Raw genomic sequence first — 12147 nt, forward strand, 5'->3', positions numbered from 1 at the left:
GTGGACGGCTGGCCGAACGGAGCCACACATCTAAAGGCCACAAGTCCAGCTGGCCGTCCCAAGGTGGTAGCTAACGACAAGAGCGCAAAGGAGCCGGAACGGGTTCACTGGGCGTCTGATATAGACCGTAATGAGGCGAGGTTGCTGAAGGACGCGAAATTTAAGTTCAGGGAGGTTGGAGAATTTCCGCTTTGGGAAGTCTGCGATGGAAAAATCCGATAGGGCGGAAATAACGTGATCGAGGGGCTCAGCGCAAAGCTTACAACTATGGAGATATTTATATAGATATATAGTCATTGGTACGTATTTTCTTCGTGAATAACGTAGCACTAGAGCATATCTTATATCTTTTGGGTGAAGCTCAAAATCTTTTCCTGCCTCATCTGGCATTAGATTGTCTAACTAATGATAACTGGTTACTTTTGTTGCGAATGAATAAATTACTAAGCTTCCCTGTCTTCCTATGTGGATATTCGAAACTGTTAAGTGGAGTATTTTACCAACACACGACAGATTCAAAACGGATCATGAGAAACGCCACAACAACTCAGGCAAGAAAGCCCCAAGAGTACAAGAAAGGAAATTTAAAGTAGCGAAACCAGATACTATAAATCGCACACAGCTAAAATCACAAAACACAGAACAAGAGTCATCCTCGCAGAGTGCACAAACTAAATAAAATCTGTTGCCGCTATTATCCCATTTCTGCGGCGCGGTAGCATTCACCCATGTCTGCTAATCACCCATTTGACAGGGAGGCCTCGTGATTTGTGCATATTCCCAATAGTCAGTCAGGATACCACCCAGAATATTCCCAGTCAAGCGCCCAGGCCCAGCAATTTGATAATTTTCATCCACCATGATATTTCAGGGGGGATGTCAGTATGGGTGAAAACTGAGGAGCTAGAGTGTGGAAGTATATCAAGCAACTGATCTCTGTAACAACTACTGCCATAGTGAATATATCACTCATAGATGTGAGATGGCAATTGTGAATCAGTCTCAAGAGATGCTGGGGTTGTTGAATATCTTGAATCAGTGGAGCTAATGTTGATGAACTGTTGGTGATAACATTGAAAAAGATGTTTTAACTCTGATTTCTGTGGAATCTGTTGTATCATGAAAATCAAGTCTCAAGTTTTATGAAAGAGTGATTGTTTTGACTTATAACCCAAGCTCTTCCCATGTTTGTCAAGTGAGGAATCTGGAATAGATGTCATTCTTATGTCACCATTGGTGTCATTGAACAGAGCATAGATAACATTTGGTATAGGAACAGATGTATGTTTCTCTACCAGCCTCATTGCTTTTGCCTCAGAAGGTCTTACAGATCGGCCAGTCTTGGAGATGTAGGAGTAGTCTTTTCTTCCCATCTGCTCGGCTAGCACTGTGATTACTCTCTACGATCAGTAGGTAGATCATCAAGGTTCACAGGGGCCCTGTTTAGGAGGGGGGGGTTGAGCGGCTGCGAGTTTTCATATAACATTCCATTTCTCTTAACGTAATTTTCTCCTTCATGTAGGTTCACTAAAGTAAAATAACTCCTTGGCCAGGAATATTGATGAACTTGGTCCCGACATCATGGCGATAAACTTGAGGGCGATTTTGAATGGAATAGTGCAGGTAGGTGAAGTCGGAGACCAGAGGTGAGCAGGATTCTGCACGAGTTTGCAATGAACGAGCAAATAAAGTCATCTGAATGATGAGCTACATGGGCGGCGAAGAACAGAATGTTGACTAATCTTGCTGATGGCCCCATTGCCAAATACCTGGTATGGTGAGTTTTGATAAATGATAATGGGTTGCTGACTATTCCTACTGTTACTGGCGGTAGTTATCATTATCACTCGAGATTGATACCAACCGCCGGACCTGAATAAGCGCTTCGACGATAGTGACGTTGATTGATGCTAATAGAAATGATGTGGGGAAGCCTTTTTCGTCGTGGCAAGAAGTAAGACTTCATATATCCATCAACTATATAGAGGATAGCGACCCACGTCTTTTTAGGAACGGAGACAAAAAAGGGACCACATCGGTAACTGGGAGAATGTTTACGGAACAAGACGCCCCCAAATCGATGCTGGGCAGATTTTGGGACTACCTTCGGTTTGGCGGGATGTGTACAGAACAATGCGTTGCTCTGGCCCACCATGCGGCCATGAAGGACAATACTGTTGGCCAAAACTCCTCGGGGAAAAGAGGGGGGGAAACTTTGAAGACACAACGATATTCCCGACGACGTTCGCGAAGATTTATATAGAGACGAGGCTCAGCGTATCGATAGCCAACATAAAGGGCAAGTAAATCGTCTCACGCCCATTGTCCAACAACCTCCGCTTCTGTAACTTCCCATAAACAGATGTAGTGATTTTTGTAGTATTCGTTTAATTTGGCGTACAGATCGGGTATTCCATAATAACGCATTTCTGTGTTTATATTGAGGATGGAAAGACCACTCCTTCACCCGAACGTTTGGATTCAGCACCGTAATTGTTTGACTCCCTCTCTTCTGCTCTCTCCACGCGGCACAATCTCGGAGCTGATGTGGGCATTGCGTGAATGAAATAAACGGCGTAGGTTCCTATATTTTGTGATCAGCGTGAATCGTCAGGAACTTTTTCCGAGCTTCGGAAGTGTCTAGTCGTTCACGGGACGATCTTGATAACATCCTCCCCATTTCGTTCGGTTGGCTACCTGATCGTGGATCTCATGTCCTAAGCAGTCGTTTTAAATACCAGGATCAGTGGAGGATTCACGACCCATGGGTGTATCTTGTTTTCAGTCTGGAACCCTTTCGAGTTGGCTCTGAACAGTACATAGCTCGAGTGAGCAGAATAGAGTTAGCCGCTTGAGACACGTGGGGCAGAGCGGAAAAAGATTTTCCGACACGAACGAAGCCGAAGTTTCCCTTCCGCTTTCTTCTTAACACAGGTTCCCCTTCTCTTTGCTGTAGTTAGTTGTCCATTTTACCAATCATGGCTTTGCTCGGCGTCAGTCATCTTTAGAAAAAATATTGGACTTCTCGCAACCGTTCTCGTTAACGTCCCAACAACGTCAAACAGCAGCAACTCTTTTCAGTAGCCTGATCCAGCATTTTGGCCAGGGGCAGACTATACAGCCATGTTACCAACTGTGGTTTTCTTCAAGCAACACTGCTGGAGTCATTTGACATCGAGAGTAGTCTCCTTGACCCCATAATGTTTGGGAGGAGGAAGATTGTCATAAGATTATCATCTTCTGCTATCTCCATATCACTGTCATCACTATCCTCACTCTCCTTGTTGTCAGTCTCCCTGGTCCCGTCGGTATTATCATCGCTGGGGTCTGAAAACACGTCATTGGCATAGTCAAACCCGCTGTTGGGGAACTTGCTACTGTTAGCTTCATGGGAAGCAGGCATGCTGGAAGTCAGGCAAGAAGGAGCCTCGCTGGCGATGCTGAGGGATCAGACTGTGGACGGATGAGGATAAAATGCAGAACAGGGGAAAGATGAGAGGAGGAATGATAGTGTGATATGGAAACGACAACAAGCTGGAAGAATTAATTGATGAGACGTGCGGATGCATCTGGAGTGAAATGAGAAAGAAAGGGATCCATTTGAGTCTCCCGGCACGAAAAGAGGGTGGCCCCTAGCTTGGTGTGAGGAAAGGTGGTGAGAGGTCTATGAAAAACCAATTCCGATAATCGTCTTATATATCTGGCGGATATCTAATGGGTACGCGCGCGCAACCATCTCAAGAGTAGTGGTTTCTTATAATATAATGAGCGTTCATCCATCAAATGTATCATTTTTACAACTGCATTTCCATAAAGGGTTATTTTCAAACGACTATCTATTCCTTTCACTTGTCCGCGTATACTGGGCATATACGGTTTTAATGCGCATTTATAACACTTGAGAGTACAGGGATGGAATATTTCTAGATGGGAGCGTTGATGTTGATATTGATTTTAAACAACCTAGCTTACAATCAAACGCTTGATTTGCTCCTTTCTCGAATTCGTTTGTATGGATCCTTGATATTATCTCCTCAAGGGTGTGGAAGGAATTTGAATTGCCTTTGCGTTACCAGCGCATCGCAGAGCGGACGATATTTCGCGATGGATCCCGAACCCTGCGAGGGGTCTTGCGGAGGATGATGAATAGATTTCGGAAGGGTTTCGCTTGTTGTTTCTACGCCTTGACATGATGGATGCGACCACTTTGCACCACCGTGCCATGAGACAGTACCTCTAGGACAAAACAAGACAAGAGGCAGGGAATGTCTCATGCTGGTCAGCGCGGTGGTGCAGAGTGGCTGAGAAAGTGGTGAGAAGTACGTGCATGTACCTTAAATATGCCATGGATAATCAAGCAATAGGATCTGATTTGAGCAGCGCCTTTAGCCGGCAATGGTTAAGCGGCAAGCCACCCTGTCGCGGCCAACATCCGCGTGGGTTGCTGAACCTCATGGTGTAGTCTCACCTCATCTCCTTCCAAACACCCGCAAACAGCGCTTCTCTCTCATTTGGAGCCGGACGGAACCCAGCAGTTCGAAATTAATATCTACCGTTATTTCTTCCTGAGGGAGCTTGATATACTGTTATTCTCTTCGCCCATATCGCTTTCGCGTCTATCTGCTTTGCATTTTTCCGATGTGGATCCTGGGCGTCACTGGGATCTCGTCCCTGGGTTCAGTGCGGAGAATTGTATCTCGACTTTGTCGTCACTCTAGCTGATATCTCTCTGGCCTGGGAATGCGTGGCCAATGCCCCCAGTCTAAAATGTACGATGGAACAGCCTATATCTCCCCGGAAAAGCCTTCCTTCGCCATTGAACGAATCATTCGGAAGCTCCCTCGAAAAACACCGAAAAAATCACAACAACGGGTGGAAACATTTCAATTCCGATTCCAAGCCTGATTCCCACTCCAACTCCGAATCGCTGTCCCTTGAGGAGAACGTAATGAAATTTGTCCAGTCTTTCTCCCTTGCGGTTACCCCCAGTTTCGTACATCATTTGGTCAGGCCACGTTCGATCCAGTCGCAGAAGCTACATACAATTGCTGCTCTTGACGGCTTGCGAGGATGGGCCTGTTTGCTGGTCTTCAATTTCCACTTCCTCTTCACATACACGCATAAAACGGCGATTGGATGGGGGTTCGACGAAGATAACTGGGGAATCCATCAGCTGCCCATTATCCACATGCTGATATCGGGCCATGTCATGGTGACAATATTCTTCGTGATTTCGGGCTATGTGCTCTCCTATAAGCCACTGAGGCTGCTCCGAACTCATTCGTGGGAGAACGCTTTCCACACGCTCGCATCTTCTACATTCAGGCGTGTACTACGCCTTTATATCCCTTCTATTGCGGGAATTTTCTGCGTGCTTATCGCTGTTCGCCTGGGCTTCTATCACTATGCGACCTGGGTTCGTGATGAGGGCCATACTATCCTCGGTACCGACGAACAGCACCCCCCTTATTTCATATCTTTCGTCGAACAGTTTAAGGACTGGTATCTCACTGTAGCCCATCTGCTAGATCCCTGGAACTGGAACACTTATTACAATTTCTACAATCCCCATCTGTGGACCATCCCGGTCGAATTCCGATGTTCATTGTTTCTCTTCCTGACCATCGTTTGCGTTTCTCGATTCAGAGCCTGGATTCGTTTAACGCTCGTGTCTTGCCTCATCTGTTACTGTATACGATGGGGACGATGGGACGTCGTGCTGTTTTTGTCGGGCATGCTTATGGCTGAGGTGGACTTAATCCATGGCATCTGGGAAGACCCCCGTCCAACTCCGCTACCTTCCTCCCCTTCCATCCCCCTCCTACACCTGCACAAACATGAATATCCTCGTGGTAACGACAATGTCATCGACCACACCCGTTCCTCCAATACCCACGACATCGAAAATACCCAATATCCTACCCCCACCATGGGCAACTGTAGCCACCACCGACAGGGCTCCCACCGTCTCCTCTGGCTCAGCGTCTTTACCGTAGGCCTATTCATCGGCTCATCCCCCAACAATTCTCCCCAATCAACACCCTTCTACCGCACCCTCGCTTCAACCCTAACCCCCAGCACTTACCCCGAAGGTCACCGCTTCCTCCAATCCCTAGGTGCGGTAATAATCGTCTGCAGCATAAATCACTCGCCAGACCTTCAAAAGGTCTTCACGAATGCGTTGGCACAGTACCTAGGCAGGATATCATACGCATTCTACATCGTTCACGGGCCCATCTTGCACTCGCTGGGCTATTCGCTGATGCCAAACATATGGGCGCTCACCGGCAAGGAGACGAATGCGCAGTATTGTTTCGGATTTGCGATTGGATGGTTGATTTGTTTGCCTGTGTCTATCTGGGCGGCGGATATGTTTTGGCGAGGCGTAGATGCGCCGACCGTTAGGTTTTCGAGGTGGGTGGAAAAGTGTTTTTTGGTAGCTGGTTTATAGATTTCATGTCAAGTGCTTTGGTGGCTTTTTTTTTTTTTTTTTTTTTTTTTTTTTTGTTTAAGTGATATCATCTGTTTCCATCTACATTTCCAAATGCATAAATGGTATGTGGGATACATGTACGTGATCTTTTGCCTTGTTCTTTCTTTCTCTTGCATTTTCAAGGATATTTGCGCTGGAGTTTTTGAACGAGGATTCTTGTCACTACCCTTCTCCGTCTCCTATCCTATATTCCTTCCCCCTCACGCGTAGTCAACATGCTATTTTTCTTCTAATATCCTCTTATTTTCATTCGTCGGTGCTCTCCTCTTGATCACTCGTTGTCGTGTTCAACATCATCTTTTGGGTTGACTTCCCTCCCCCTTGCCATTCTTACATTCTTAGAACACTCCGTACCAGCCTCCCATACCGCGTTTTTTTCTAGCTCGTTTAGGAAACGGAAGTAAGAGCAAAACCTTGGAAGAACAAAAGTGAAAGAAAATGCAAATGAAAATAACATTAAATAAAATGAAACAAGAGTATTCAATAGAAAAGAAATGAGAAAAGTAAAGATAATTCGCTTTCATGAGTCATTCATTATATTCCGTCCTAAAAAAAAGGTCTGTTTCTCAAACCCGATCTGAACCTGAAACATATACGGCAGATTATGCACCTGAAAAGGACAAATTTAACCATCGGAGGGCTGGTATCAACCGAAGGGAAAGACAGGGCAACCGCCAATTTGCGGTTGGAGACAGCGGTAGCCTATGTTATAGCGGAGTCGACCAAAGAATATAAAAATATATCATATCGGCCCTATTTGGTATGTATGTATGTATGCACATAACCATGAATACGTTACCTTCTTCCATCCACAGGAAACGCATTCTTCACCCCCACCGGGAGAAATCTGAAGATATATCTCCAGCTTCTAACTTTTCGAAAGATAAAGGAAAAGATAGTCATGGAAAGAAAAGCTTCATATCGATACTCCCCACAACCCACGACCACCACACACCCCTACCCAATCCCTGCCAACCCCGGGAGCCCCGGCCATGCCACCACTCGCATGCGGTGCCCAGCTAATGTTCGAAACCTCATATTCGCATTGCCAAGCGGCAGCCGGCCCACGCTCAACAGTAGTGGGCGCATTGGGGGTGCTACTATGATTCGGGGGAGGTGGAGCGGGTGGTACGGTTGCGGCGTTGCTTTGATTGATAAGATCCCATATTAAAACGAGAGAGTCGTCTGCACCTGAGGCGATGGTGCCACGTCGAGTGGGAGACCATTCGATACAATTTATCGGGCCTGCGTGGCCTTTTAATTCGAGAAGGGCTTGGCCGGGTTGTCGTACGTCAAGTATGCGGATTACGTTGGAGTCTTGGGAGAAGGTGCCAAGGAGATGGGCATCATGGGGGGAGGCTTGGGGTATGTGTTATTAACCCAGGGGACTTTATTTCTGGTTCTGAGGAATGCAGTCATTTTAAACGGCGGACACTTACCAGCTATCCGTAGTAATGGCGGGGGCCAAGGGGCGTTGTGAGAGGGTGGTGTAAGATTCCCTGGGTTAGTTACTGAATATAACTTAGTATGGAACGCTTTTTATTTGAAGGCGAGAGCGGCTTACACTTCTCATTCTTCTCGGACGGTTCATAGATAATCGTGCTGTGCTCCAGGCTCCGCAGGTCAAACATCCGAACACTCCCATCCGCACCACAGCTAACAAACACATCAACACTATTGGCACAGAATCTGACATCATAGACTTCTTTATCATGAGCAATCAGTTGCGTCTTAGCTGTTAGCGTAGGAATATCCCATATAGTACATGTCGTGTCGATGCTGGAAGTGATAATTAGGCTTGGAGATACAACATTCCAGTCCAATGATGTTATTGGAGCAGTGTGTTCCGGTGATTTAGAATTGGAAAGAAGGGCGAGAGGTGAAAGCTTTTGTATGGGCTGATTTCTCGACTTGCTGGATCGATTGATGGAGTTACTCAAGTAGGATTGTGAGTGCGAGTCCGCCGGCAGTGACCAAAGCCGCAAATGATCACCCGAAGTCGCCAATAGATCGGTTGATTGCTTTTGAGATGAGGGTGGCTCCCATAATATTCTGGTCACGGGGTACGAATGTGTGGCTTCCGCAGTCTTTATAAAATCCAAACCCGGGTTTCCGTCAGGGGATTCCGGGGCATCTAAAGAAGCACGCTGCGCGCTTAGAATTTGAATCTGGAATAACAATTAGTTACACAATTAGTTACGTCTAGCCCATGTGTAAAGTAATGCACTATGATTAAATGTGAACTGATGCTCCAAGACGCAGAACATACATAGTTGTGACTGTCTTCAAGATAGCTTCCTATAGCGATTTTTCCGAACGATGATCCTCCTGGAGGAGGAGGCCATTTACACCAGTCCAAGGCGTATACTGCCCATGGGGCAATGTGATTGCTGTTTGTGGAATATGGCGCATCGCCATTATTACCTCCTGTCACCGTACTGCTTGTGTCTTCCGACATTGCAGAATCAATATGGGGTCTGATATCAGCCAGTCCTAAAGGCGAGTATGGAGACGACGCCTGCGGAGTCTGTGTGGCATAAGTGCCTGTCGTTGGCGAAATGTACTTCCCATTATCCGGCGTGCTCCCTACTTGGTTGAATTTCGGTTGATCAAATGTGGACGGACTGGATCTGGAGAAAGCTTGTTGTTGGCCAGATTTTGAAGGAGTGTTTGGAGAGAGAGGTTGGGTAGCCAGGTGCGGTAGCATTTGTATCGCTGGCGGGCCAGTAGTATTGGGAAGACCTGGTCGGTTTCCGGATCCCGGTTGCAATGCTCCCGGGAGTGAAGTGGTGTTGTTATTCGCATGGCTGGAGAATTGGGAAGGTTGGATATTGATTGACGGCGCACCATAATCAGGGGCAGAGGAAAATTGATTCTGGCCTGGTCGAGGACCATTGGAAGCTAATGAGCTGCTCGCCGCAGGGATGTGTAGTTCCTCTGGCTGTCGCGGGAAGGTTTGTTGCCGTCGGGGGCCATTGAAGGCCTGGGAGGGCTCCGCCATAGCCGGGGCGGATGTAGTAAAGTATAGGGAAGCAGTCTCAAGCCTCTATACTTGAAGACCTAGCGAATCTCACATCAACTTGGACTTCCGCTCCGCTAGGGCCCGTAGAGTGATTGTTGGAGAAGCGAAGGACCTCCGAAGCTGAGGATTCTGGTCTTGGAGGCGGGGGTGAGCAGGTGGCAGTGGGAGAGCCTAGAACTTGTCGATACTGAAATGTTCCACCAGCTGCACTCGAGCTAATTGGGCCTCACCCTGTACATTGTATATAGGGTAATGGAGGAGATGATGCCCATTCAGAGGCATATTCATCCGCTGGCGAGATGTCGGCACCGATTTGATATCTCACTTCGAGAGCCGTATTGGCTTGGCGATAATGACTCAGCAGATATCACGTGTGATTAGACACCGTTCTCGGCTCATTGCATGGGAAAGAAACCATCCCCACCAATGTGCGTTTAAATCTAGAAATTAAATAAATAAAAAGGATCAAAGTGTCCGCTAGAGAGATATATATATCAGTGCGTTCATCAGTATGAGGTGATTATCAAGTGTCTTTACATGCTTGTGCTTTTTCAATACAATACTGGCACCCCAACTGTCGCACCTCCCCAGATACATCCCGTTCTGACCCACTTCTAATAGAATCCTCTACTATTTGGACCAAGTCGACATCAAAATATTACATATTGTGGGAGTCTGAATCTTGAGCGATATGGCGTCTGGAGAGAATTCCAGCCACGAAGCATTGCTTCTACTCCCTTGCACTCTTTCAAACTCATTTGCTTCTTTAAAAGCTGCATACCAACCTGCGTTGTCAATAATTCTTGCCGAACTTTCTAGTCCTATCAAAGGAACCAGTGGTAAGGCAGTGTTAGATATCGCAATTACCGCACGTGGTCTAGCCGTACCAGAATCTGCGCCACGAGGCAGGGCATTCGTGCATTTGCAACAACTGTTGGCTTCTTTTTACCGGCTCCTTGGCGCGACGAGTGTTGCGCAATCGGTTGAATTGGATGGACCAGGTGGGGTGGACGCGAGAGTATTTTTTCTTGATGATAGCGGCAATGGCAACGATGATAACGGGCTCGGTCATGGAAACAGCCAGATGGGGCCAATTATACATCTGACTGATATGGTAGTTTCTGGTCGTTCCTGGGAAACGGTTTTCTCTCTTGAGACAAGAGAAGGGGATATGATCCTTAATGCCCTCACCACGACAGCAAAGAGACAAGGGCTTTCAAACCCAGTCTCCACTATTCGGAGGCTTCCTGGCATCCCAGAGTTACAGATGCCGACAAATATTTTTGAGCAACCTGACTTGCATCCGCGACGCCATTATTCCGTTGCAGTTGGCGGGACTTTTGATCATTTGCATGTAGGGCACAAACTTCTGCTCACGGCAACCGCCCTTGTCATTGACGCAGTGCCATCAGGGCCTGAGCCGATTCAAAGGACCATCACCATTGGTATCACGGGAGATGAGCTGTTGGTAAATAAAAAGTATGCAGAGTACCTAGAAAGTTGGGATGATCGATGGCAGGGTGTTTGGACATTTATGGAATCGATAATAGATTTTTCACCGCCGTTTGCGGATCGAGCTGCTACTCAAAAGGCGACCACCAAAATCGAGCACGTTCACTACCCCGGACCAAATGGCAAGTACGTCCGTGTGCGAGTGTCATCGGACTTGGATATTAAATTCGTTCAAATTTCTGATCCATTCGGTCCCACTATCACAGACGAAGCTATAAGTGCTTTAGTCGTGTCTAAGGAGACTCGATCGGGTGGGAAGGCAGTGAATGACGAACGGGAGAAGAAAGGCTGGTCAAAGCTAGAGATTTTTGAAGTTGATGTTTTGGATAGTAGTGCAGCCGAAATCCAGGGAGAGGCTGTTGACAATTTTGAGACCAAGATAAGCAGCACAGAAATTCGTCGACGCCAGATGAACATAGCTAAGGGGAATCTATGAACACATGCGTTTGTTATCGCTGTTGGTTTTGTAATATCGACTGACGGGTGATAATTTTTTTTTTTTTGTTTTTTTTGAAGTTTGTATGAGGGGAAGCGATAATCGGCGAATAAACCGAGATACTTCATCTATCTTTACCTGCATCACAAACCGACGCATCTTTCCTGGTCAAACGGCCATCCCTGTCACATTTTACGTAATGTTCCAATTCTATTTGGCCATGGGGTACAATCGGTAGCCAAAGACACCCGAATTTTTATTATCGAAAAATGGCGGCCCACCGTTGGCCGTGATGTGGGCCTGATTTAAGCACGCAAGTATCGGTGTTGGAGGCCTTCGATGACCTTCCCGTCTGCATGGAAGACTAGATATGTTTTCAATGTACAGATACCCGACTAGCGCCTGCGAAGTCGTTCGTCGAGGAAACGTAGCATTATCACCCCGTATTTCCTTGAAGTGTGTGACCCGCACAACTGCTACCAGCTGGCACAGCTCTTCGTGGAGGTAAAAAGGAAAATTGTGATAAAATAAATTCCTAGTTCAGAACCCACGGCTTTGGGCCTCGTAGCGAGAGGCTGAAGAAAAAGCAAAGAAACGAACTGCATGCTTCCGGTGCATCGTGGCCACTTCTTCCACCTGAGGGTTGAGTACAGCAGGATGAAGGAAGATGCAGGAAGCAATCGA

General features: G+C 46.8%; 4 protein-coding genes across 4 annotated transcripts; 2 read left to right on the forward strand and 2 right to left on the reverse strand.

Moving 5' to 3' along the window:
• Window positions 1-2640: 2640 nt before the first annotated feature.
• HCBG_03963 (uncharacterized protein) lies at window positions 2641-3403 on the reverse strand (the record flags this gene model as incomplete). The annotated part of the gene is made up of 2 exons (XM_045431012.1): window positions 2641-2717; window positions 3157-3403. 2 exons carry the CDS (start codon window positions 3401-3403, stop codon window positions 2641-2643), a joined length of 324 nt encoding a protein of 107 aa, XP_045287565.1.
• A 1371-nt stretch (window positions 3404-4774) lies between these two features.
• HCBG_03964 (hard surface induced protein) lies at window positions 4775-6451 on the forward strand (the record flags this gene model as incomplete). The annotated part of the gene is made up of 1 exon (XM_045431013.1): window positions 4775-6451. The coding sequence occupies one exon, from the start codon at window positions 4775-4777 to the stop codon at window positions 6449-6451; it is 1677 nt and encodes a 558-aa protein (XP_045287566.1).
• Window positions 6452-7010: 559 nt separating this feature from the next.
• HCBG_03965 (WD domain-containing protein) lies at window positions 7011-9815 on the reverse strand (the record flags this gene model as incomplete). The annotated part of the gene is made up of 4 exons (XM_045431014.1): window positions 7011-7852; window positions 7933-8004; window positions 8058-8661; window positions 8763-9815. 4 exons carry the CDS (start codon window positions 9492-9494, stop codon window positions 7410-7412), a joined length of 1851 nt encoding a protein of 616 aa, XP_045287567.1.
• Window positions 9816-10206: 391 nt separating this feature from the next.
• Window positions 10207-11463, forward strand: HCBG_03966 (pantetheine-phosphate adenylyltransferase; the record flags this gene model as incomplete). The annotated part of the gene is made up of 1 exon (XM_045431015.1): window positions 10207-11463. The coding sequence occupies one exon, from the start codon at window positions 10207-10209 to the stop codon at window positions 11461-11463; it is 1257 nt and encodes a 418-aa protein (XP_045287568.1).
• Window positions 11464-12147: the final 684 nt, after the last annotated feature.

This window comes from Histoplasma capsulatum (genome assembly GCF_000150115.1).
Source record: "Histoplasma capsulatum G186AR genomic scaffold supercont2.5, whole genome shotgun sequence".
Lineage (NCBI taxonomy): Eukaryota > Fungi > Ascomycota > Eurotiomycetes > Onygenales > Ajellomycetaceae > Histoplasma > Histoplasma capsulatum.